Source organism: Fusarium mangiferae (genome assembly GCF_900044065.1).
Source record: "Fusarium mangiferae strain MRC7560 genome assembly, contig: FMAN_scaffold001, whole genome shotgun sequence".
Classification (NCBI taxonomy): Eukaryota; Fungi; Ascomycota; class Sordariomycetes; order Hypocreales; family Nectriaceae; genus Fusarium; species Fusarium mangiferae.
The window spans coordinates 1923457-1948967 of record NW_024573921.1 but is presented as its reverse complement, the minus strand read 5'-3'; the positions used below and the strand labels follow the sequence as shown (position 1 = coordinate 1948967).

Sequence of the window (25511 nt, the reverse complement as noted above, 5' to 3'; positions counted from 1 at the left end):
ATCTTGACACGGCCGTTTTACGAATGAACCTTGTGCGAAAAAGTGATGGAGGATTGCCTCTGTAGGGCAAGAACAAAAATGCGAAATGGCGCTGCGTGCGACCTGTTCCTTTTGATTATATGTGCTTTGATACGTGAATTCCGCTGGCTAACCGGGACTGAACTTGGTGACAGTTGTGGAGAGATGGCATGAAGGTTGAGGAGCGGCATCTAGCTGCTCATTACAAGTATGCTAAACATCATGAGGGTCTATAGTCTATTTCCATGTGCTTGTTGAGGTGTCCGTGTCCTAGTGATGTGGCTCTTCTATTTCTTCTGCCTCCTCGGTACTGTGCTTTTGTTGATGGACTAAGGTCGTCGGGTTGAGGAGTTTAGTTTCATCCTCACAATACTTCTCAAGTTCCCTGACACGGCGGGCCAGGTCATGGATGTGATGATCGCCACTATCGGGAGCAAGCTCGCTGAGGGCGGTATCGAGGCTCAACAGGTAGTCTTTGTTCAGGCCGCTGGGGCCTTGACTGCGGAAGATGTGCTCGGCGAGCTCCTGGGGGTCCTGAGGGCCGACAAATTGCTCATTATCTGGGGTGCCGATGTAGACCAGAGTACGAATAGGGGGAGAGCTATCGGCAGGATGGAATGGAGCGTGGTGAATGGTGTAACCGTTGATCTCGCGGATATCGAGATACTCCTTGACTTCGGTTACTTTCTCGGGAATGATACGGTATGCAACCCCCCAAACTCGCTCTGGAGCAGAGTCGTGACTATCAGTTAGCTGTTCCCAGTAAGATCTCTCGATCAAAGTGACGACACGCCCGGGGGCCTCAGGAGTGCCTCTGTGGTCCTCACTGTGATCGGTTTTAGTTAGAGTTTCACTCCGGCTATTTGAAGGTATACCTAGCCTGGAAAGCATGTTAGTGGAAGTATTTACGATATGGGCAAAATGGTGTTTTACCTGCCAGAAACGACGAACATAGCCATCTACCCATCCAGGAATTCTACGGTCTAACAGGATAGATCAAGTGTCAGTTGAAAGGCCGCTGAACGTGCAAGACAGGCAATGGTGATTTACCAAAGTGTGGCGGAGGCTTCCATATCAAGCTTCTGTAAATGGCATTAATTACGGAATAAGAATATGCTGTCAGGAAGGTCTCGGCATACCCGTATCCATATAACCAGAATTCGGAAGGCTGTGATGAGTCTTGATCGGGCATTGTGAAAAGGACTGTAAGTTGGGAACATTAATAATGCAGTTTTATCTGTGTCGACGACGTCCACTTACTTAGGTAGGTAGGCAGTTAACTGTCTAGATTGGTTGACTAGGCTTGAGAGTATACAAGATGATCCGATCCGGCTGACAATTGGTCTTGAGGAAGTGACTCTTGCTGAGTATCTGGAGGTTCTCAAGATCCAACCTCACTCGACGTGAGGTATAGAGGTTAGATTGAATTCGTACACACCTAGTGGAGGTATATCGTGTCTTGTCCCACTGATGAGGTGATGGCCACTAAGAACGAGAGGAGGCTTGTAAGCAGGGGTTAGAGAAAACCATAGAACAATAATGGAACAAATTTCTCCTTCCCCTTCCCCTCCCCTCCAAGATGCACCCGTCAACTCCGCGCCTCCACTGAGATGCTCGATTCTAGTGGCTGAGGCTTTTCTCGGGTCCAAAAGTGGCTGATTACTCCCTTTTTCGCATCGACGTCATTGGACCTGGTGGCCCACATAACGGACGGGACCGCTGTTGCCGTGTTCGAGAACCTTACCCAAGGGAAGGGTCCTTTCTTCATCTGGACTGTCCCATCTAGATATCAGACCCCGAAAATGAAAGTGAGGCCCTATGATCTTCGATGCTGATATCTAATTTTAGCTCTCCGGTGAGCACACCTCCTGTCTCTGCTAAAGCCTCCAGGACTATATGCGGTTCATGTGCCCGTACAGTACCTTAAGGTTAGTGAATTGACTATTCGTACGTACCGTACCTAGTATACGCGGTTCTCTACCTACCTAGGTACTCCGTAGAAATAAAGGGTCCCGACGCCTTGGCGCGGAAGGACAAGGAGCAAGTCAGGCTTTTTGATCCCAGCGCTAGTCTCATGGCTATCTTCCCTGTCCCATATCAGATAAGGCCACGGCATTTTATACCCGATAACGAGGGATGATATGCATCGAGTCTAGGAATACTGAGTGTTTTCCATCATCGTCAATGACATCTTCTTCAGCTAGGCTGAACTCTGAAACCTGTGCTTGCTTTACAAGTGAACAATCATTTTATTGAAATAGCAGTCAATTTACTCGGTTGAGTCATAAGAAGTGAGGACAAAAAAATCCGAATCTTGTCTTACCCAAACATTCCCACTATCAAGACCAACTCAGCCACGCTCTTGTGCTCTGTTCTCACCCTGCGCTCCACCAACCAAACGACACTGCCCCGCGCTGGAGATTCCCCTGGCCTGGGGTCAATCACTGTAGGTAAGGTAGTGCAGTCACATACCTTAGACTAACAAGGTACGTAGGCCAAGTAGGACAACTACTAATTAACTGGGCGGCCTTCCAGTTACTTCTTCAGCCGCGCACCAAACCAACTCAGCCCAACCCTTCAAAACCCCCTTCACACGCATCATCTCCTTTCTCTGTCCCGACTTCTTCATAAGCCTCTCTTTTCTTCTGAATTGGAACTGGGAAAGAATACCCAAACCCCGTGCTCATCATGGCCTATAACCGCCCCTACGACGAGGATGCTCTCCCAAGGTATGTCCCATGCCTCAGCCAAACTGCCCCTCGTCTCCCCGCGTATTTGTCCATTGCGGCTCAGCGATTGCGGCTTGAAGCTATGGGTTGACACACGTCACGATGCAACACAAAGCTGACCATGTAACTTACACAGGTTCGCTGAGCCAGAGCCTGTATGTTTGAAATATACGCACCGTTAACGTTATTATAACGTCGAGAACTCAAACTGACACTGCGCCCTTCAGAAACCAGGACAGTCAAGGACACCTGCCCCGCAACAGCACCCTCCTCCTCAGCAGCACCACCAGCAGCAGCAGCAATATGCCCCTCAACAGCAGTATCACCACCAACAGCCTCGATACGACAAGCCTCTACCTGCTCAACGAGATGCGCGATCCCATTCCCTAGGCCAAGGCGCTTATGGCCACATGTCGCCGCCTCCAAACCCTGGTGGTGCCAGGCCACAGGCTCATAACCGCCCTGCTCCCAACTCACGACCTCCTCCCTCGCCTGGTATCGATGGCAGTGGTTCAGACCCTTCACTTTTGCCCCTTTTCCGCGCCGTAGACAAAGATGGTAGGTTCTTCCGATTCAAGAATCCGTCACAAACATGCACGGCACATCGACAACGTTCATAGCAGCTGCTGACTTCTCCCCGGTTAGGCACCGGCCACCTTTCCGAGAGGGAACTTTCTGCCGCCCTTGTCAACGGAGACTGGACCGCATTTGATCCTCACACCGTCCGCATGATGATCCGAATGTTCGACTCCGATCGAAGTGGCACCATTGGTTTTGAGGAGTTTTGCGGGCTATGGTCCTTCTTGGCTTCATGGAGGACTCTATTCGACCGATTCGACGCCGACCGCAGCGGCAACATCTCTCTATCCGAATTCAACAACGCACTTGTCGCCTTCCGATACCGACTAAGCCCCCAGTTTGTTGAGTTACTCTTCAACACCTATGATAAGAGGAACGAGGGAGTCATGAGCTTCGATCTCTTTGTTCAAAGCTGTATCTCCCTGAAACGCATGACAGACGTGTTCAAGAAGTATGACGACGATCGCGACGGCTACATCACCCTGAGCTTTGAGGATTTCTTGACGGAAATCCTTAAGCAGCTCAAGTAGGCGGCATAAAAGCGTAAATGCTGAACTACTAAATGTCGGAAGCCAGCACCGGAGCTAAACTAAACGTTGAGATCTCTAGCCGCCATTTGGGTTTGATTTTTGCATCCCAAGGGAAGGGAAAGGCCATGCATATATGTTGGAGTGGAATTTACAACAGATATAGCCCAGGCTGGGCGGTCGGGGAGGTGTTAAGATGTGATAGCATGAACAAAAGATACCCTAGGTCGAGTCTCCGGATCCTGGCTTAGAGACCGAAACTTACCTTAACATCAAACATGAATTATATTGCTTAGCATGTTTCTTTATGACCACTGCTATTCCATGCGAAACCATGTCTCAAAGCACAAGGTTGGCGCGCCGCCTAGGCTTCTCAATAGCTTAAACCCAGCTCAACCGAACAAAGGCAAATGTTTCGGCTTGTATGATGAGCGCCAAGTGACACTCGTTAACGCTGAAGGCTTGGCCTAGCAAAGAAGTTATTCTTTTTGTTGCTTAGACTTGATTAGCAGAGATGAATCTACGATGACATTATATACGAAGTAGTTCTTCCAGGTATTCCAAACGATATGATAGATATCTCAACCAGAATGGCATGGCAAAGGACGTCACGAGTTGTCAGATATATTCCAAATACCAGAGTTCAACTGTGAGCACCTACACTTTACTGCCTCAGTGCTGCCCCCAAGTCATTGATCGTCATCTTGCTTCGCCATCGGGAAGACTGGGAGAATGTTAAGAACTACCACCCTGAGATTCAAGACTTTCTCAGAAACAGTCATGGTTACCGATTTGCAAATACGGTATTGTCTATCTTGTTATTAGTTTTCCTCGCCCAGTTGTCCTTGTTCTCTGATACCATCCTATGACAACGAGCGAGTTGCATGATATAATGAAACCGCTCCTGGCCATTGCGAATGCGACTTGAATATTCTCGGCTGTCAAAGTGTGATCGCTTGAGTGGAGTAAAAACCGTGTTTGAGAACGTGTTTGTATTCCAAATCAACTAGATATATCAAGGCTGTGCTACTGGCGAAGCCTCGGTAATCGGGATCAAGTTAATTGACTAAGAACGGTAAGCCAGGCGGAGGTGTCCTTTGTTGTCGAGACTCGATGCTGGTAAACTTTGAAGTGTGTACCGGTAGATCTGAGTGTATGGCTTAGACACAAAACAGGGTCGGTTAACATCAGCCAAGCTATTTCGCATACTGGTAGAGCCGGGAACAGGCTGTGGCTACCGCGGTAATTATATTTGTCCAATACACCCATAGGTAAAGTTCTTAGCCGATAAGCGCAAGTTTCCTCGAGTCCTTTGTTGACTCTGTTGACATGGATGTATATACCTGTTCCAAGGTTGTTACTCTTTTTGACAGTCATGGGACCAGCCTGACTTGACCCAACCTTACACTCAAGGGTTGCAACCAAGCAAGGAATGTATTCTTTACAGCGCTTGGCCGTCGCAGTTCGTGTAAAGAGTAGGCCGTGTGCTGCAAAGAAGGTTCCAGTGCTATGGTCACAGTACCCGGCGTGCCTTGGATCTTTGTGTTACCGCTTATAGCATGCACAGAACTGAAAGCTCAATTGCTCTTGTAGGTTGAGCAGTCCGCTTAAGAAGTCAGCCCCCACATGGATATGTTCACCCCTTGACAGAGCTAGAGTTACCAGCTCTCGACCTGTCCCATACCCACGGAGCTGTCGACTTGGAAACTGTCGTGTAGGATATCAATTCAATTCCGCCATCCAAGCAACTGCTGTTATTAGGTCAATCAAAGGCCTGGGCTAAGTATTTTTCTGTATTTGATCAACGTAAATGCACATTCGGAGGTTCTATTAACGATTGTTGCTGTTATGGCGCGGGGTCACCGCCTTCACAGGGTCTGGCAAATAGAACCGGACTTATCGACCTCGAGTTCTGCAACGCTGGTTGGTTGTCTGAGCTATCGTATTGAGCCCTCGCGACGCTGTCTTGCTTCGGAGTAGGCCTATTTCGAGCCTGTTGATGCACCTTCGATTGATCCAGCAGATGAAAGCTACAACCTGCCCATTCTTCCGTTTTCGCGGCCAGGTGACAAAGCTTGGGTGTTTCAGACATCAGAATTCACCGCCTTCCAAGTAGATGTGAATGGCATAGCGCGCGTTGGTTAGTCTGAGTCGAGCAATTCCGTCGAGGTCAAAAGACCCTGTATTAACGGACTGGCTGCGCACGCCCGCCGGTTCCGTGCTGTAGGGCGACGGGCGGTATCCCCTGGCTGGTGATGTCACCGTCTCAAAAGACCCGGGAGCGTGGTGACAGGGCTTGCAGGCGTTTAATTCTCCATCGTCTCTGAAGCTGAGTCAACGATCGGCTCTCAATTGTCCGTATATCATTGGGTCCTTTGCAGGTTGCAGCCTGCATTCTCAACCTCATTTTGTCAGTTACCAGCTCTTCTTGGAAGAAAATATGCTCCTTGAGGCGCAGATGGGATACCCCTGAAGCCAAAGCGAGGTTTGTGAAATTTTGGCTGGCGTCGACGACTCCGATGCTGACTCTGTTGACGCCCACGCCTGCGTATCGCCGAATCTCAAACGCCACATCAACATTCGCAGTTCTAGCTCTGGATTAGTAGCTGGCGTAGGTGAAGGCTGGAGCTCCAGCTGGGTAGTGACGACCGTTCTGTGTAGTCGAGGTCCCGTGGCCATAGCCGTGGCGAGAGTCATGCAGAGGTACCTATCATGTACATGTGATAACCACGTCCGGAGTTGGCTTAGGAACGGTATCTGTGAGTGGCAGTTGGCCATGGGCTTCGGCCCCGCCGACCCTGGTCATGTTTGACATGGCCAACCCTTCAGACGCCGGCCTTTTTCTTGCGACATTGATTAGGATCTGTCGCAGCCGGATAATTGCTGAAGCCGATAAAAACAAAAAGAAGCTTAAGACAGAGAATATGATTGGTAGTGATGAGAAGGACGTGTTGCAGAGAGGCGGGAACCTCTGTATGTATGTATTCATGCCATAATGTAACAACTTTATCAGCACTACTACCAGTAAAAAGAAAAGATCTTCAACAAACCTGAGCAAGGGACCAGTTCCACTATTGGAGCTTCCCCTGCACGTTCTAGGGAGCTTCTGCACCTTTCACAGGCGGCATTCTTTGGTTCAAGGGCCTGGGTTCTTGACCTCAATCCGTCCAGAGAAGAGCTCCACGCCGGCCACCCCCCTCTTCTCACTGCCTTCACCCCTGTAGCCCCTCTCGAGTCATTGCAATGGTAGCCAGTTGATTTGTTCGCGCAGCGCTTGGGCCATGCTCTGGTGAGCTGCTGATGCTTCTGCTTGGAAGCTGTGCTTCGCTACTGGATGTTACAGACGCTTGGAGAATCTTTTTTGGGAATGACTGTGTAGCTACAGAGTTTGAGAGTCTGCAAGATCGAAGCTTCGTCAGCTTGCTCAAGGAGCCACAGGACCTTTACCATGTCTTGCTGTGGCCATACAGAGCTCATGGAAGGATGAAATGGAAGCTGGAGAAGTTTTTTTGTTGTTTTCCTGATAGGCCTAGAAGGCTGTTAGACAGCTTCTTGTAGCCGCACCCCAGAACTGTGCGTCAATACTATTGGCCCCAGAGATCAAGTCGTTCGAGGCAGCTGAGATCTCCAACAGTGGAGGCGAAGCGCAAGGCATGGCTTTGCAAGCAATGGCACGGCAGCCGGAGGAGGAGCCCAGAGCTCAGGCTGTGGTCCCTTGTCGAGTGAGCAATGAATGGATGGACATTAAACCAGACAGAGAGTCTTGTTTGCGCGGAATCTTTCGCTACTGGCCTTGATTCTGTTGCCCACACGCCCTCTGCCACCAGAGTTTTTTTGCCTTTAGGTACCTAGTTGTTGGTAATTTTTTCAAGCCCTCGATATTTTCCTTGCGCTCACCTTTTTGTGAGCTTCTTTGTAGTATTAGGTATTTGTGCAGTTGTCGCCAATATCTGGATGCTGGTGCTGGTGATATGTGAGCAAAGCACATTCAATGCCTACCTACCTACTTGCCTAGGTCCAAGGTCGGCCAAAGCTCTCATCCAGATCATCGAGCTCAGCTTCCCTCGGCAGCACCGCACACCACACACACTCAACGACTCACACCCTCCTCTTGCCTCTCTCTGGCCGTTACCTTCTTCGCTACCCATTGCGTTGTTGCTCTTATTACTCACTCACACGCTTTACCCAAAAGGCGTCTTTGCCTCCCACCTTCTTCCGTCTCTTCTTTTTTTCGACCTCCCAAGCTCCTGTCATCTTTACTTACCTGCACCTACCTACCTCTACTTTCTTCCTCCCACTCACCCTCCTTCCCTTCCATACATCCTTCTTTGCAACCCACCTTTTCTCAAAGAAGCGACCTTCTCGATCGAATATTTCTGTTCGCGTCTCTTCCAACTTAGATTCTTCAACATACGGTTATCGATATTCTTAACCAGAGATTCGATTCATCGCTTTACTAGCAACTGCCTCCATCACCACCTCAATCGACGCCCCAATCGTGTACGCAACCACTGTCGCATAATTGGCCCAATTTCGAAACGGTCCCTGTAGCAAAGCTTGCCCATGCTCAAAGGCAGCTCATTCCATTGTCCATGAGCTGCACTTTGAAATGTTACGGTTTTTGCATACCTTCATTGTCACCAATTGATCTTCTCGTTGAAAGCTGAGCTTCATCGCTATCATCTCTTATCTCGCTTCTCAGTCTCTTATCGCTATAGTACACCCCCGCCAGCAAGCCATCACATATGGTGGGGTCAAGATGCCGCCTCGATCATCTTTGACGTCGTCCTTCTCTATCACAGACTCCAACAATGAGGTAGTCTGCCCTCTTCGCAACCAGGATGGCTCCAGCTGTCGCAAGAGATGCATTGGTGTAAGTCCTTGGGTATTGCCTTCGTTAGCTGTTCTGCCCTGTCTTGCCCTGCAGCTGGTCCTGAATTACCATTGCTGCACCCACCCACCTTACATCGTCATGTCTTACCACCTACCGCACTTGTTCCTCAACTGAGGAAGCACGTTCCCGTAACACCATGCAACGGTACCCATTCGATTCTAAATGTCCAATTGCAGGAAAAAAGATATCGTTCCATGCAGGAGCATATCCGCCGCGCACACCCCGAGCATTACATCTCGAAGCTTCCAGCCACAGAAGAGAGCTTCTTGTTGATGATTAACACTCCACCATCGGAGCGACGCCCTTTAGATCAGACCTCAGCTCCAAATGCTCAGGGTTTGTCCCGCTCTCATTCCAGCCTGCCCCCGCCCATTGACCACCTTCAAGGCTTTCACGAGCGACACAACTATCATCGCGACGAATCGAGTAATCCAGGCACTCCGCGCCTTCTAGATGATTTCAGTAATGGCGGGCCGGTTTCTGGCCCAATGCTTGGCACAGCCAGTGCCGCTGCTGCCCTAGCCGAACTTCATGGCGTCAAGAGTGAACGCGACATGGATTTGGACGGTGTGAGTGAAATGCCCTTAAAAGAATTCAAATCATCGCCATCCAGGGCTAATGATGCGTAGGAATATTATTCAGACATGGATGTTCGACGTAGGCCACGGACATCCATCGAACTGCCGCCTCTCAATCTTTCCAATCATGATATTACTAGCGACCCTTATTCATCTGCCAAATCTAATAGACAGCGCGACTTTCTCCCTTCCATTCTGGCAAACTCACCACCTGGAAGATCCTCAACACTCCCACCTCTTCAGCGTTCTGTGGGACCTAACCGACCTCGCAAGCAGTCTGTTACAAAGCGAGGAAGAGAGCCTCACCATAAAAAGAAGAACTCTAAAGGTTCTGCAACTGACTGGCTACGCCGAATTCAAAATGAAGAGCGATATAGACCAGGTAATGATCGGAAGGCTTTGTCAGCAGAACCATCCGCAGACTTCGGGAAACGGTGGGAAGATCTTATCGATGCAGCTGATCAAGCTGCTTCTGCTGCTGGCGATATTGACGAAGACCGTACTCCTGTATGTGCACCTACTGATGGTATTCGCCCTTGCACTGTTGAATTGACTAACAGGCTCTCAGGTCCCTCAGTCTCCTGTTTCAATGCATAGATCATCGTTACCGCCATTTTCCCACCAACCTCAGTTCCAGCCGGCCAGTTATCAGGCTTCGCCTCTTCAGCAGGCACTCACGCCTCCATCATATGGTCAGGATGCTGTAGAGCCATTTCCATCTGTAGAGAGTGGTGAAAGCGGCGACAACTTTCATATGGGAACCCGGGGGCTTTCTGATTCGTCACCAACATATTCGGCCCAGAATATTCAGATATACTGCGCTGCCTGTCAGGGATTCTCTCTACTCAAGGATTCGTATGCATGTACCGAATGTATCTGTGGCCTGTGCCCAACTTGTGTGGAGGTTCTCATGACAGAGCATGGAGCAAGAAGGAAGTGTCCCCGCTGTGCTACAATTGGCGGGCGGTTCAAGCCTTTCCAGCTCGACATTAGATAAAGGGTTTTCCGGAACCCACATTCCATTGCAACGGTCAAGATTTCACGCATGGGGTTCTCTGACGGTTAACATTACATTGGGTTTGGCGTTCTGGCAAATGACGGAAGTCAAATGATCTTGCACATGAGCAAGACGGAAGGCGAATTACGGCACTGGATCGATACCTGTTGTGCCAAGCGACTGAATGTTCATTCATTTCAATGTTGGGCCTTGCCCTGTACACTTGGGAAAATTGCTATATATGGGACCTGGGTAAAGGAGTTTTTGCTAAGTGCTTTTTCTTATTTCATTGGCCGTCTTCTTGCGACTACACAGACTTGGATGTCCGGAGCTTATCATTGAGATTTTCTTTTTAGGACTACTTTCTTCACATGGGTCAGATCGTTGGATCAAAATGCCCCCACCATTATCGATCGTTACAGACTAAGTAGTCAATATGAATATGAATTTCAAGTGTTCAACGGAATTGTTATGGTTACGCTTACAAGATTAAGATGTCGTTTATAATTGAACATCTTTGTGATCATAAGGTGATGCGATCCATGTGTGTGAATCCTTAACTGATACAAAAGAGCTGCAAAACCAGAACCATCCAACGCCACAGATGAAAAGAGGCCGTATATAGCTCAACGGTCCATACTATTTCTTTCCTTCCTTCTCTTTCTTTAACAAAAGATCTCTCATCTGAGCTCTAGCGTTACGGCTGCCACCGAGTTTGGGGCCTTTGAGTACTTCCTCGGTACCGGGGCGCGTGGTTTGGTTCGTTGCCTTCTTTTTGCGAAGCTGTCGTTCTGCTACATCCTCAAGGAATTGCTGCCGGAACTCTTCGGCGAGCCGCGCATCAGCGGCACCATCCTGATCGGCAACTGCAGTGTGGCTGTCTTGTCCTGGAGTCGGTTCGTATAAGTCGACTAGGAACAATGATTTAGTAGCTAATTCAAGGAACATGGACATCAGGGACATACGTCTTGTTTCATGGAGAATCTCGTCAACGATCTGATCTCGTTTGAGGGCGTCACTATCTCGACGGTTTCGCGGACGCCATGGCGTGCCATCCTTTCTAAGTCTAGGCTTCTTGGCTCTTGGTCCGCCATCTGTAGCACTATCTGCCTGAACAGGGTTCTGACTTCGAGCAGAGTGGTCTTCGAGACTGATCTCCACCAACTGGCCCTGCATTACTGCCCGTCCACTCTCATGGTTTGTTGTTGTTGCCGTTGTTGCAGAAGGTTGCCGAGCCGGGTCTGATGTAGACGCTGATAAAGTGTTATGTGAGGTATTTCCGCCCGCGCGATTATATAATCGGGATTCTATGTAATCCATCCTTGAATGATTAGCCATTGCAGGGTGAGGAAGAATGACGAAGACGGTGGCTCTCAACGTACATATGCTTGTCATTAAGATCTGTAAGCCTGCCCGTCTGGTGAGTAAATCTATCTGCAACTCCTTTCACGATGGGTTCGTTATTCGAAGTACCATCTGCGTCATGTGGAATGAGAGCACGCTCGTTGTTTATATCGTCGTCTGGTCGGTTTGTGTTTCGAAATGCGACACCTCCAAGTCGGGCTCTACGCGCATTGCGCAACTTGAGTGCAGCAACAACAGATTCTTCTTCATCTTGGGCGCGATCTGGTGAAGCGTTTCGGGAGAGTTCATGACTGGGTTCTGAAGCAGACGCAGTGGGATGCGATTGTATTGTTTCTGCGACAGAGGCGTCATCTTCCTGGACGCGTTGGCGATAGGCTTTTCGTTTTTTGCCAGTGCGGAATCGGATTGGCTCTGTAGCCGGCTCCGAGGAGTGGACTTCCATCAATATTTCGATGTGTTCTGCGAGCGGGCCTTGTAACAAGTGATGTTAACAAGTGATGTCTTCGCGGCGCAAACAAGGGATAAAGGTGTTGGTTTAGTCAGTGGAAGCGCACGAAGTTGATAAGTGACATCAGTGAGATCCAAAGCTTATCTTATCAACATCAACCTAAACTCAGCGCCCATGCACCTTCTTTCCACCTTGTAAGCCATCTATTAAACCCAACATATCCGCTAGATAGCAAGCAGTTGACATAAAGGTTAGGTCATATCTCGCAGGCGATGGAAATTATTGTGTTTCCATATTTATCTCCAATTGCTAAGAAGCTCTAGCTTTTCTCCAACCCTCCTCGTTTCAAGCTTGACTTTTATTCTACAATAACCTTAGTATACATGACCGACTAAACTGTGACTTGCCAATATGTCGAAACGTGTGAGCCATCTTCCACAACGATTATAAAGCCAGAGCTAATCTTTCAAAAGGTCTATTTTGCCGTTGAGGGACGTGTCCAAGGTATATCTATTTCTATCATACTATGTACTAAGGTAGTATTCACTCGAACTGACGTCATCTAGGTGTTGGTTTCCGGTATGGTTCTCTGCGATAACAAATCTCGAGACATCGCATCTGATGCATAACAGTTATTTTACTCAGAAGAAGGCCCAAGAGTGCGGAGTGACGGGATGGTGTCGAAACACGAAGGATGGAAAAGTACATATAAGCCCCCGGCAAGTTGACATTGGCTAATTTAGAGCTTTCACAGGTCGAGGGCGAGGCTCAAGCCAGTGAAGAAGTCCTATCCAAATTCTTCAAAGATGTAGACAATGGCCCAAGATCCGCTCGCGTGGTTAGAGTCTCCCAGGAAGATCGGCAAATCATCGAGGACGAGAATGACTTTGTTGTTACTCATTGAGAATTGGCAGTAACGAGACATGACACAAAGCCTATGTAACAAAATTGTGATAAAAGTCCAATACATGAATCAGTTTGTTCCTCTATAGCCTGTGTTTCCAGGAAGGAGTGTCGCAATATCACGTACTCGTATACTCAATCAGAGCGTGGACAGAAAGGGGTTTCCATCAAGGCGAGCCTCACATGTTACTGTGTCTTGATTGTCCAAGTATTGACACTCATAAGACCCGATATATCCTATTCTATAGTACATTTCAAGTAACGCTAAAGGACTTCTTGGACAAATATATGATTTTTGATTCTTTGTGAGATACCTCCATGCATTTTAGTCGACATGGAAGATATCCTACTTACATTTGAATCGCAGTATTCACGTGATCATTATCGGCTTCCTTATCTGAGGTCTAAGTTTCCTGTCGCAATAAAAAGTCCAAGCATCGACAGATAACTTACACGTCAACACAATGGCGGAGGATCGAGAGTACGATGGGTATAACCCAAATCCAAAGAGGAGACGACTTGATACACCTCGACAAAGATTTCAGAATGATTCGCGCACCTCAACTCCCCACAGGGCACAATCGCGTTATGCTTCCACACCACCACCCCGAAGTATAGGACCGACCGAGGAGGATTCGAAGGCTTTAGACCGAGACTGGTACGGAGGTGATGAATTTGGCGGCCACAGCTTTGGAGACGAAGCCCATAACCCATTCGCCTCTTATGACACCTGGGAAGGACAGCAACAGGAAACCGCCCGACACGAAAAGATGACTAGTCGTTTCGACGCGCGACGAGACCAGAGGAACCGAGAGAATGACGCTTGGGAAACGAACCGAATGCTGCAATCAGGCGTCGCGCAAAGACGGGATATGGCATCCGACTTTGTTGACGATGACGAGTCAATTCGAGTTCATCTTCTTGTGCACGATCTACGGCCACCCTTTCTGGACGGACGGACTATTTTCACAAAGCAACTAGAACCAATTCCAGCCGTCAAAGACCCTCAGAGTCACATGGCGGTTTTCAGTCGCAAGGGTAGTAAGGTGGTGAAGGAAGCAAGGCAGCAGAGAGAACGTCAACGGCAGGCCAAGGAAGCCACAAGCATGACCGGAACGACTCTTGGAAATATTATGGGTGCAAAAGAGGAAGATGGTGATTCTGCACTACCAGTACCTGCTGAGGATAACGCCGAACCGAGTGAGCGCAAGGGTAATAAATTCAGCGCACATATGAAGAAGGCCGACGGCGCGAGTAACTTCAGCCAGAGCAAGACGCTACGGGAGCAACGGGAGTATCTGCCCGCGTTTGCAGTTCGTGAAGACCTTCTCAGTGTCATTAGAGAAAACCAAGTTGTCATCTGTGTTGGTGAGACAGGTTCTGGCAAGACGACACAGCTGACACAGTTCCTCCAAGAGGACGGATATGGAAAGACCGGCATGATTGGATGTACACAACCGCGACGCGTGGCTGCAATGAGTGTAGCCAAGCGTGTTGCTGAAGAGATGGAGGTTGAGTTGGGAAGCACGGTCGGTTATGCAATTCGCTTTGAAGACTGCACCAGCAAAGAAACAGTCATCAAATACATGACTGATGGTGTTCTCTTGCGAGAATCCCTCAACGAGCCTGATCTAGATCGATATTCATGTGTCATCATGGACGAGGCCCACGAGCGTGCCTTGAACACAGATATCCTGATGGGCTTGTTCAAGAAGATATTGCAGAGGCGTCGTGACCTGAAGCTCATCGTCACTTCCGCTACCATGAATTCGAAACGCTTCTCAGACTTCTTTGGTGGTGCACCCGAGTTCATCATTCCTGGACGAACTTTCCCAGTCGACGTCATGTTCCATCGGTCTCCCGTCGAGGACTATGTGGACCAGGCAGTGCACCAAGTGTTGTCAATACATGTTTCAATGGGCCCTGGCGATATTCTGGTTTTCATGACAGGCCAAGAAGACATCGAGATAACTTGCGAGCTTATTCAAAAACGACTTGATGCCCTCAACGACCCCCCAAAGCTGAGTATCTTACCTATATACAGTCAAATGCCTGCAGATCTGCAAGCCAAGATTTTCGACAAGGCTGCCCCTGGTGTCCGAAAATGCATTGTTGCCACCAATATTGCTGAAACCAGCTTGACGGTCGATGGTATCAAATACGTCGTGGACGCTGGTTACTCCAAGATGAAAGTCTACAATCCGAAAATCGGTATGGACACGCTTCAGATCACGCCCATCTCGCAGGCCAACGCTTCGCAACGTTCAGGACGAGCCGGTCGAACCGGGCCTGGAAAGGCCTTTCGACTGTACTCAGAAAAGGAGTTCAAGGAAGATCTGTACTTACAGACTATCCCTGAAATCCAGCGTACGAATCTTGCTAACACTGTCCTGATGTTGAAATCTCTCGGTGTCAAGGACCTTTTGGACTTTGACTTTATGGACCCTCCTCCACAGGACACTATTACAACGTCAATGTTTGACTTATGGGCTCTTGGTGCACTTGACAATCTCGGTGAGCTTACTGATCTTGGAAGGAAAATGAGTGCTTTCCCCATGGATCCCTCGCTGGCCAAGCTTCTCATTACAGCGGAAGAATACGGCTGCAGTGAAGAGATGATTACCATTGTTTCTATGCTGTCCGTGCCAAACGTTTTTTACCGACCAAAGGAGAGACAAGAAGAAGCCGATGCTGCCCGCGAGAAATTCTGGGTGCATGAGTCAGATCATTTGACATACCTCCAGGTCTACACAAATTGGAAGGCCAACGGTTACTCCGACGGTTGGTGTGTTAAGCACTTTCTGCACCCGAAATCTTTGAGGCGAGCGAAGGAAATTCGTGAACAGCTTTTGGACATTGTCCGTATGCAAAAGATGGAATTGACAAGCTGTGGGATGGACTGGGACATTGTCCGCAAGTGCATTTGCTCGGGATACTACCACCAAGCAGCCAAATACAAAGGCTCAGGCGAATATATCAACCTGCGTACCAACCTCGGTGTACAGCTGCACCCAACAAGCGCATTATATGCAGGGCACCCACCGGATTACATCGTCTACCACGAGTTGATCCTTACTTCCAAGGTCTATGTTTCGACAGTGACAGCCGTGGACCCCCATTGGCTTGCAGACCTCGGTGGTGTCTTCTACTCAGTCAAGGAAAAGGGTTATTCGGTTCGAGATAAACGAATCACTGAAACAGAATTCAACCGAAAGATGGAGATTGAGGCCAAGATGGCTGACGACAAGCGGAAGGACGAAGAAAGGAAGCAGATGGAAGAAGACCGGACTCAAAAGAAGAGCAAGAAGATAGGGGCAGACGGTAAGAAGTTTGTAACACAAGGCGCGGTCAAAAAGCCTGTTATAAAGAGACGCGGTAGGGGGTTTTAAGCGGCGCCTTGGATGAGTTTCTATTATTCTAACCTAAGCTTGGTTACTTATAGCTCTATAGAGCACGTCACTTTAGGGTCATGGCCATGTCTTGATAAATCATGACATAGTTATCGCTTGCCTCAGTTCTTAATATCATGATATAAAGGTTACTAGTAGCCCAAAGCTTTTCATCGGCAAAGGATTGAATTCCTAAGATTTCTTGCATTCCCTCCACTATCTTCGTGGACCCCTGTCACCTAACGTTAGATAGCGAAGGTCCCCTAATGGGTTGACCTCTTATCGATAAACCCCACTAGAAATTTTGGGAGAAATTTATCTGGGCGCCCACCTACCGGTGCATGCTGGACTTTCACAACACCATTTAAGATACCCAGACAATCACCATGTCTTCCATGATTACAGCCGCACAGTGGGTCCCTAGGGGCTTCGCTGCGCCTTTCCCTCAGAAGTATACCCTAGATGAGGCAGAGTTTGAGCGGATAGCGGAGCTTGCCAAGCTCCAGCTGGACGACGCCCAAGAGGATCTTGAGGAAGCTGAAGCTGCGCAAAAGGGCACAAATGCTAACAAGACCGCGGACGATGAAGAGGACTCGGAGATGAAGATCGATGAAGACAAAACAGCCGAGAAGACAGAGTACGTAACTGACAAATATCTGAGAAGGGAGGAGAGAGACTGACTGAAGGCCTCAGGATCAACCTTAATGATGATGACCTAAAAGAATATGATCTGGAAAACTACGACAACGACGACGACGAGGATGTGCCTGGAAACGGCGAGGGTATGGGCATGTTTGGTAACATCAAGTCGCTGGCATACTACGAGTCGAATAAGGACGACCCCTACATCACAATTGATGCCGACAAGGAACAGGAGGATGAGGACCGAGAAGAGCTCCAGATTCTTGCGACTGACAATCTTATCGTGGCTGCCAAGGTGGAAGACGAGATGGCGCACCTCGAGGTTTTCGTTTACGAGGATGAGGCTGACAACCTTTACGTCCACCACGACATTATGCTCCCAGCCATCCCTCTGTGTGTCGAGTGGATCGACATGCCCGTCAACAAGGCAGGTGTAGAGAAGGACTCGGCAGGTAACTTTGTGGCCGTTGGCACAATGGACCCCGATATTGAGGTGTGGGATCTGGACACCATCGACTGCATGTATCCCAATGCGATCCTCGGCCAGGGAGGCAACGAGGAGGAGAAGAAGTCAAAGAAGAAGAAGAAGAAGTCCAAGAAGTCCAACGACGAATACCACGTTGACGCTGTCCTGTCGCTGGCTGCAAACCGCAAGCATCGCAATTTGATGGCTTCAGCCTCTGCCGACAAGACGGTCAAGCTGTGGGATCTCAACACGACAAAGTGCGCCAAGTCGTATACTTATCACACCGACAAGGTGTGCTCACTTGCGTGGCACGCGAATGAGCCTACCGTTCTGCTCAGCGGATCTTACGACCGAACTGTGGTGGCTGCCGATATGCGTGCGCCAGATGCTAAGCCTCCCCGATGGGGCGTTGAGAGCGACGTCGAGAATGTGCGGTGGGATCCTCACGACCCGAACTTCTTCTTCGTGTCCACGGAGAACGGTGTCATCCACTACCACGACGTCCGTAATGCGCCGTCCGACCCCACGGGCACCAAGGCTGTCTGGACGCTGCAGGCTCACGACGAGTCTGTGTCTTCATTCGACATCAACCCCGTGGTCCCCGGTTACATGGTGACCGGCTCGACCGACAAGACGGTCAAGCTGTGGAACATCCAGCCCACAGGTCCTTCGGTGGTGGTTTCGCGCAACCTCGACGTCGGAAAGGTCTTCTCCACCACGTTCGCGCCTGACCCGGAGGTTGCCTTCCGCCTCGCCGTCGCCGGCAGCAAGGGAACAATGCACGTGTGGGACACCAGCACCAACGCGTCGGTGCGCAAGGCCTTTGCTCAGCGGGTGCCCGAGCAGCGCGGGAAGGGTGAAGATCGCCTCGTGGGTGTTAACAACGACGACAGCTCCGACGATGACGACGAGGAGGATGACAAGCAGGACGATGATGATTCGATGGATGAGGACTAGACGAATCTCTTCTTTATCGAAAACGTTTCGAATCAAGATATTGGGCAGATCTACCGCCTAGTTTGAGGTTGGATGAGATCATTGTCTCAGTGGGCAATGGCGCGGCGACCCCTTAGAGAGCACTGACAATGGTCGATTGTTGCGAAGATCATGTCTTGCCCGCTCTAGAGGGCGACTCCCCGAGAAAAAGAGTAAGGTACTCTCTGCATGAATGAATCACACTGGCGCACGGGAACTGTTTCACAGCCGGATGGATATTGGGGGGGGTTACAAATCGAGTACCTTAGATAGACGATGTTTCTGAACGGGAATGGAAAAGTTGGATCTGATCTTGAAACAATCTTGGGTTTTTTATTTTACTTTTTGAGTGAGTGGCGGAACGAGATGAACATGGAAACAATGCGTGAGCATGATAAGATGGCTGGTGGAAGGGGAAAATTAAGGGTCCTCTTGGATGGTCTGAGATGGCTCACGAACCAAGCCCCCATCTTTGGGTTGTCTGAGAACAGCCATTTACACGTCACAGGCGCCGAAAATAGGGCGGTGGCACTGAGTCGCGCGAGTGCATTGTCAAGGACCAATCTCAGACAGTCCAAGACAAGACGAACGTGATGGTGGACATGATGAAATGAGACCTCTGTGCGCTGGGCCCATATGTAGGTAGCTAGGAGTCGGTTGAAGAGCGGATCATGTCAGTGCAGAACATCCACGAGAATATAATCCGCACTAAGGCAGTCAAACGATAGGTATTGCACGAAAGAGAGGTTTCTGAGGACAGGCATTAAATAGGTACTCAATATCATATATCTACGGAAATTCTCAAGATGCAGCAATTTACGTATTCAAAGGTAACTTGTGACTATGGTCATCCTCTCGCAGTGGAGTAGACAAAAGCTGTGACCATGCCATGTTCAGCATTTCGTTTATCGAAAGCGGAGGATCTACCAGGCCCCAAAACACACGGCATCAAGCAGGAACAGGGAGGGTCATGCTGGCTTTCTGCCTGTCTCGTACGTACTTTCTACGGACCTAAACGCCATCACATCACAGTTCAGGGCTCTAGTTGGATCCGCTTGCGCAGGCACATGGGCCTGAAACAGGAGAAAACGGTAATGGCGCTGAAGCCGTTGACCCAATCAAGGACCTCTTGAGGCTCAGAGACGAGTTGATTGAGGGGGGAAGGACGGTCAACCAGAGTCTGAAGGCTTGTTCCTTGATGTGCCTGAGGAAGCAGCTCTGGTCATTTCCGAAAGGCCATGACCACGGCTCAATGACAGTGTCTGTGTGAAGGTCCTTTTTGTCAGGTAACTGAGACAAGACGTGGACGGTGTGGCTTTCGACTGCTGATGTACAATTCAGCCGATTTAGTCAGTTCCTGGTGATGATCTTCGACTTATTAGCTGTGTGTGAGCTGGTCATGCAATAACAACACATCACATACGAACGCATATTCTGCATCCAGTCAGCCAAGCTGTCAAAGAGGAATTGGGCGTCTGCACTGCACTGCAGTTGAGTGCTTGCATCCATCCCCTGGCGATCGGTGTAACCCAATTGATAGAATAGAATTTTTCCATGTCGGCCCTGTTCGTCACTCAAATGGGTCCTCCTTGCTTTGCTCTGGTTTGCTTTGCTGGTAGCGCGCGGGTCACGTCGCCGCCATGAATGGTGGGATATGTTGAGGATGGAGGGTCAAGGTTGATGGTGAATGGCCCAGGAAAGAGCTCCATGTTGGTGGGAAGCCAACATAGACGTGCATGTATGTATGTATGCTACTGTACCTAAACTACTAACCTAAGCTTAGCTGGGAAACAAAGGCCTCACCATTTGGTTCCGGTCTACGGAGTACCTAGGTACTAACTTAAAAATCAAGGCAGAAGGCAAAAGAAACAAAGCAAAGATGTTTGTTTCCAAGCTGTAACGAATTAAGAGAGAAAAAAGAAACAATTAGGGTGCTGTAGGTACGCGTGTATCATCGATCGTGTATCACCATTGGCGTTCTTGGGCGTGATCGTGAACACCAACATTGTTCCATACTCCCTGATGGCGATAACAAGTCGCAAGTCACGAGAACAACAAACACGCAATTGCTCAGAAGAATCTGCACGACACTTGAGCCACCACTCTTCAGACATGACCTGGGTTTTTTCTTTTCTCGCCCTTCATGTTGGCCCTGGTCGCGGGTTTTCCCATGCAGACAGAGAAAGAGAAAAAACCAAATCAGTGGACCGATCACTAAAGTGACAAGGGGTAGAGGACGAGAGAGAATACACGCGATTGGCTGCCTTCATTGACGCGAGACCAGGATTCTTTGCTTCAAGTGTTCTTCTAGCCAGGGGCGTCGGCCAACGAGGCGGGGGCTTGATTGCAGGGACATGGGTCTTTGTCTAGGGATAGCCACAAGGGGGATGGCCGGGCCGTTGCAAAGGCCAAAAGTCAAAGCCTAGGTGAGTTTAGCTGCCCTCTAATTCACAGGCTTCGTGGCCAGGTGTGCGCTAAGCTTACAGTGAACGGCCGGTGCCCACCTCCGCTGAGTACCTTACTGTCCAGTGTGACATGGGGTCCACTGCCCGAAGGTTCGGCTTCAGCTCTCTAATCAGGCAGTTGTTAGCAGGGCTTGGGTCCCCCATATCTTTTGTTTCATCCCCCCGTCCCCACGCCTGCCGTCCAGTTCGATTCTCTCCATCTAGTTATTCCCAAGTGCTTGCTCGCTTGACTTTCTCTCCTTTGCCTCTGTCTCTGTCCTTGTCTTTGTCCTTCGACAAACTTGCATTGCATACGTCGGAAAAGGCCTGTATCTTCAATTCTTCTCGAAAACGCAAAGCATCACGATCCATCGCTCCCTTGATCGTGTTTGCTTCTCAGTGTGCATTGATTTACTAGTAGCTCTGTATCTCTCTGCCTCTGCCAGAACCTCTTTATCTTCCTTCATTTACACTCTCACTCTTTTCTTGTATCCCTTCGTCGCAGGATCGATCAATCAAACCTCACGGATACCGACCGATACACCTATTTTCGACGTTGAACGTTCCCTTACAACCACCACATTCTCACGTTGTCACTGCAAAGCCGGTCAGCGTAAATCACTGTCTTTCTCGAAGAACCGACACATTCACATCGATTCACGCCAGACGTTGATCTTCCGATCCAGAAGTCGGATCTCACACGGACATCTTATTCATAAACTCAAAAGGACTGGACTCCTTGTCTCACTACGCATTCAACGTCAACCGAGATCACCTCACACCAACGCTCTTTGCTCGCTTGCCTAGCAATAGTTCCAAGCAAAACTTGCCTCAAAAAGAAAATTGGTGTCAAGTCAGTGGCACAACCCTCTCTACGATTTCTTCTATCACAGGACGTTGTTCACTGGCAGCAACTCCTCGTCACCCTACAAACTCACTTAGAACCCGGCCAAAAACCAAAAACCCGTTCGACAAAAGACGTAACTCAGAATATTCAAATTTCCAAACCTTCAACCATGTCGCTCTCACGCGCTTTCACAACTAGAAAGGCCAAAATGGCCGGCCAGACCGAGATGGGAGAGCAACAAGTTCAAATGCCGCACCGTAGTAACTCGGCCCGCGATAGACAGCATCCTATTCTACGACATCAGATCTCTGCTCCGCTTCAACTTGTTCACACAACCAACATGCTCTCCTACAATGCTCCCGATATCCCGCATGCTGCTCTCCGCAGCAAGTCGTCTCTGCGTTCCGTTGGGGAAGAATCCGAGGCTCCTTCAACTACCGAGTCAACTCCACCTACGAGCCCGGATGTATCTCCTGTCGAAGAGTGCCCAGGCCCTAGGCTCAACCATCTGTCAACCTATTTCAGTGTCTCGGACAAGCCAGCTGTCCTACCAAAGATCTCCGAGGCTCCTGCAATTCCTAAGCGTTCGCCTTCGCACACTAAGCAGAACTCGTACGAAGCGCTCGCCCGTCAACGATCCACCTCGCAGATGTCCAGAGACTCAGAGCACTCAGTATCGACCAAGGCCAGCTTCACCTTTTCGCGATCATCGTCAACTTCTACTAGGGCGTCATCAGCTTCATACGTCTCTGCCAGCCAGGCCCAGAAGGCTCCCCCGATGCCTGTTCCGGCAGTCCCCGCGGTCGCTCCAGTTCCCCCGCCATCTTTCCAGCAGCGAGTTCTCAAGGATTCTCACCCATTTGGTCACGAGCTTGCACAAGTCACCGAGCTCGCCGAGGAGTACAGCACCCGACCCACAACCAAGGAGGATGAGGAGGACCACCGATTCATGAAGTCCAGAGGTCTGAACAAGTTCTCTCCCGAGGAGTATCTCAGCGACGTTCAGAGCCTCATCCTCAGTTTCTTCCCTGAGGTGTCACATGCCAAGCCTACAACACCGCAGTGGATTTGATCCAGGGGCGCACTCTTCACCGGCACACCGGTTTCTTAATTCAGCAGTACATAATTGATAGACATTTTACGACCATGAGAAGGGGGTCCTCAGTTGGACAATGGCAGACATGACTAAAAAGGTACATAGTTATTGGTTGCTCCACGGAGCGGCATCTATTCACTCGTTGAAGATTTTTTCTCTTTGAACACGTCTCTTTTGGTTTGGCTTGGGTTACTTTGAATGAAAGGACCGTGTCTGATGGCTCAGATGCTCAAGAGTGTTTGACCGGACATAGGTTTCAATGGGGCGTTTGATAGGGCCAGGGTGGAATAAGGACTGGATGGATGGATGGATGAATGGACGGATGGATCTATGTATGGGATGGCCTGTTTTCTTTTGCTGGATGATTTGTTTCATGATGTTGTATCTAGATGGATACTTGGTCATGCTACCTACCTACACACTCGCCATAAACGGCAATTTTTCCTTTTCACACTCCGATTTCCGTTTCTAGAGCGATGATCTTGATGCTACTGATTTTGAGTTAAGCTGAAACTGCTGATCTTCAGTTGTTGCAACGGACAGTCTGAAGGTCAAAATAAAATAGAATAAAATACGTGTCTAGCGTGTGCAGCAGAATGAGACATTGTGAAACTTGTCATCAATTAGGAACGAGCATTTTCATGCGGTGCTCGTTACTTTTTTTTTACTTTTAGACTGTTGGGTACTCGGACTGTCTCCCTTGAACCCCGGCAATTGTACAAGGGCCGCTGCAGGATCGGAAACACGCCTTGCTCTAACTCAAACAACAATTTGGTATTATTAGAGTAGGGGCTTAGTATGAAAGACTGCTTGAGGATATCCAACTTTGGGCAATAAGTTGACGTAGCCTTTGATATTGACTTGTCTATCTTTGCCCTTTTTTATTCTCTCTCTTCTTTTATGTGTGCTCGTTGAGGTTTTGAGTTTTGGGCAGCTTCTCCCGTTGTGGCGTTTGGGTTTTTCACATGTGACGCGTCTGGCTTTTGAACTTTCTTTGCTGAGGGTGTGAGAAATAAAGAATAAAATACCAGATTCCATCTTATTCCCGACCAAGGGTGGTGGCTTCGGCTGCCATGGTAGGGGCAGAATTGCTAATTGTCGTGGCTGTACATGATGGTTCAGCTTGTGTGATATAAATCATCTATCTAATGGTTGATACACAATCATGAACACTTACAAAAGCAGCATCAGCAACTGGGCGCCTTACGCTGCTCTCCTGCTATATCACAGAAACCTAATGCGTGCATGTTCTGAATATATTTCTATCTAATCGAGCCTAGAAATTTGGGTCATCTTGCGCCGGTTTTATATCAATGGAATAAATACCTAGGCAGGTAGCTGGAGATTTTGGCTTAACCTAGACTACTTCTCTAGACAGCCAGGGGCTTCTCAGTAAGATCCTTCAGATCCGAAATATTTCGCTGCTGATATTGATCAATGTCTTGCTCATGAAATACTCACGTCTAAACCAAGCCGCAATAGTAGATGCCCTTCGCGGCCAAACACTGCAAATTCCCAATATTCATAATTTCTTCTGTGGTTGGCCCAACCCTCAAGGTCAACTCAACCGCCACCATGAGCACGTTATGCCAATCGTCAATCGAGCGGTTGAGCGCATGGCTACAGCATATCCGTTGATCGCCCATCGAAAAAAAGACGACATTGCCTCTCTGGCTTGTTCACTATATCCCCAAGCTCGTAGGTGGCAGATCGAGGCTTTGACTCTCTATACGACGTGGCTCGTTTGCTGGGATGATGCTGTTGATGCTAACGAGGGCGATCTGGCGGGTGACTTTATGCGGGCAGAGCGTTGGAGGGAGCAGACTATGCGCATGGTGCGTGAGGCATTGGCCGTTGACGAAATGAGTACGAGTGAAGCGGCGGATGACGATCCCATCAACGGCGTGTTTCGAGAGTTCGGTGCGCGATTCTGTCAGACGGCGCCGAGGGATCAACGGCGCCTCTTATACGATGAGATCCAATTCTTCATCAACAGCTGCGCGGCTGAGCAGAAGCTCTGTCTGGCCAGTCGCGTACCTGACTACGAGCCGTACATGAAGATGAGGATCGGCACTGTCGGTGGGAGAATGCTCTGCAGTCTTGTACCATATGCAACGGACGAGAGGCTTCCAGGAGCGTCATCGCCAGCTCCAGAGGTCGTTCATTTATGGACGCAAGTGAGCATTCTACAGAGCTTGATGAATGACATGCTGTCGCTGAAGAAGGAGTTGCAGACTGATTGTGTCATCAATGCCGTTGCAGCCATCATGGAGCCTGGCATGAGCCTGGATGTTGTAGTTGCTAAGCTGGAAGAGAGGATGAAAATGGCAGTCAACAACTATGATGATGCAGCGAATATGTTGCTTCATAAGACTGAGTTTCAAGGACAGACACACCCCATCGTGAAGAGATACGTGGATGGATGCCGTTCCATCGTCACAGGCACACTTAGATTCACGTACGAAGACTTTCTCTCTCTGTCAACAACAAAGCTGACTTGTCACAGATTAACATCGCCCAGATACAACATACAAAAACTCATAGAAGAAGACGGGTCATTAAACATTACACTTTAAAGTTTCCCGATATATACCGATATATACCAATCTATACC

General features: G+C 49.1%; 9 protein-coding genes across 9 annotated transcripts; 7 read left to right on the top strand and 2 right to left on the bottom strand.

The window, feature by feature from the left end:
* Nucleotides 1-288: 288 nt before the first annotated feature.
* Nucleotides 289-977, bottom strand: FMAN_01137 (uncharacterized protein; the record flags this gene model as incomplete). Its single annotated transcript, XM_041831375.1, has 2 exons — nucleotides 289-898; nucleotides 952-977. The coding sequence occupies 2 exons, from the start codon at nucleotides 975-977 to the stop codon at nucleotides 289-291; spliced, it is 636 nt and encodes a 211-aa protein (XP_041676473.1).
* Nucleotides 978-2706: 1729 nt separating this feature from the next.
* On the top strand, nucleotides 2707-3856 carry FMAN_01136 (uncharacterized protein; the record flags this gene model as incomplete). The annotated part of the gene is made up of 4 exons (XM_041831364.1): nucleotides 2707-2747; nucleotides 2884-2902; nucleotides 2975-3305; nucleotides 3393-3856. 4 exons carry the CDS (start codon nucleotides 2707-2709, stop codon nucleotides 3854-3856), a joined length of 855 nt encoding a protein of 284 aa, XP_041676472.1.
* Nucleotides 3857-8612: 4756 nt separating this feature from the next.
* Nucleotides 8613-10322, top strand: FMAN_01135 (uncharacterized protein; the record flags this gene model as incomplete). Its single annotated transcript, XM_041831353.1, has 4 exons — nucleotides 8613-8726; nucleotides 8924-9316; nucleotides 9377-9832; nucleotides 9894-10322. The coding sequence occupies 4 exons, from the start codon at nucleotides 8613-8615 to the stop codon at nucleotides 10320-10322; spliced, it is 1392 nt and encodes a 463-aa protein (XP_041676471.1).
* A 639-nt stretch (nucleotides 10323-10961) lies between these two features.
* FMAN_01134 (uncharacterized protein) lies at nucleotides 10962-12129 on the bottom strand (the record flags this gene model as incomplete). The annotated part of the gene is made up of 3 exons (XM_041831342.1): nucleotides 10962-11233; nucleotides 11288-11643; nucleotides 11705-12129. The coding sequence occupies 3 exons, from the start codon at nucleotides 12127-12129 to the stop codon at nucleotides 10962-10964; spliced, it is 1053 nt and encodes a 350-aa protein (XP_041676470.1).
* A 417-nt stretch (nucleotides 12130-12546) lies between these two features.
* Nucleotides 12547-13039, top strand: FMAN_01133 (uncharacterized protein; the record flags this gene model as incomplete). Its single annotated transcript, XM_041831331.1, has 5 exons — nucleotides 12547-12558; nucleotides 12609-12639; nucleotides 12702-12714; nucleotides 12768-12837; nucleotides 12890-13039. 5 exons carry the CDS (start codon nucleotides 12547-12549, stop codon nucleotides 13037-13039), a joined length of 276 nt encoding a protein of 91 aa, XP_041676469.1.
* A 463-nt stretch (nucleotides 13040-13502) lies between these two features.
* FMAN_01132 (putative pre-mRNA splicing factor ATP-dependent RNA helicase PRP16) lies at nucleotides 13503-16427 on the top strand (the record flags this gene model as incomplete). Its single annotated transcript, XM_041831320.1, has 2 exons — nucleotides 13503-13961; nucleotides 14013-16427. 2 exons carry the CDS (start codon nucleotides 13503-13505, stop codon nucleotides 16425-16427), a joined length of 2874 nt encoding a protein of 957 aa, XP_041676468.1.
* Nucleotides 16428-16813: 386 nt separating this feature from the next.
* FMAN_01131 (related to WD repeat protein IEF SSP 9502) lies at nucleotides 16814-18492 on the top strand (the record flags this gene model as incomplete). Its single annotated transcript, XM_041831309.1, has 2 exons — nucleotides 16814-17064; nucleotides 17121-18492. 2 exons carry the CDS (start codon nucleotides 16814-16816, stop codon nucleotides 18490-18492), a joined length of 1623 nt encoding a protein of 540 aa, XP_041676467.1.
* Nucleotides 18493-21970: 3478 nt separating this feature from the next.
* On the top strand, nucleotides 21971-22873 carry FMAN_01130 (uncharacterized protein; the record flags this gene model as incomplete). The annotated part of the gene is made up of 1 exon (XM_041831298.1): nucleotides 21971-22873. The coding sequence occupies one exon, from the start codon at nucleotides 21971-21973 to the stop codon at nucleotides 22871-22873; it is 903 nt and encodes a 300-aa protein (XP_041676466.1).
* Nucleotides 22874-24345: 1472 nt separating this feature from the next.
* FMAN_01129 (uncharacterized protein) lies at nucleotides 24346-25473 on the top strand (the record flags this gene model as incomplete). The annotated part of the gene is made up of 2 exons (XM_041831287.1): nucleotides 24346-25355; nucleotides 25404-25473. The coding sequence occupies 2 exons, from the start codon at nucleotides 24346-24348 to the stop codon at nucleotides 25471-25473; spliced, it is 1080 nt and encodes a 359-aa protein (XP_041676465.1).
* Between the last annotated feature and the right edge of the window lie 38 nt (nucleotides 25474-25511).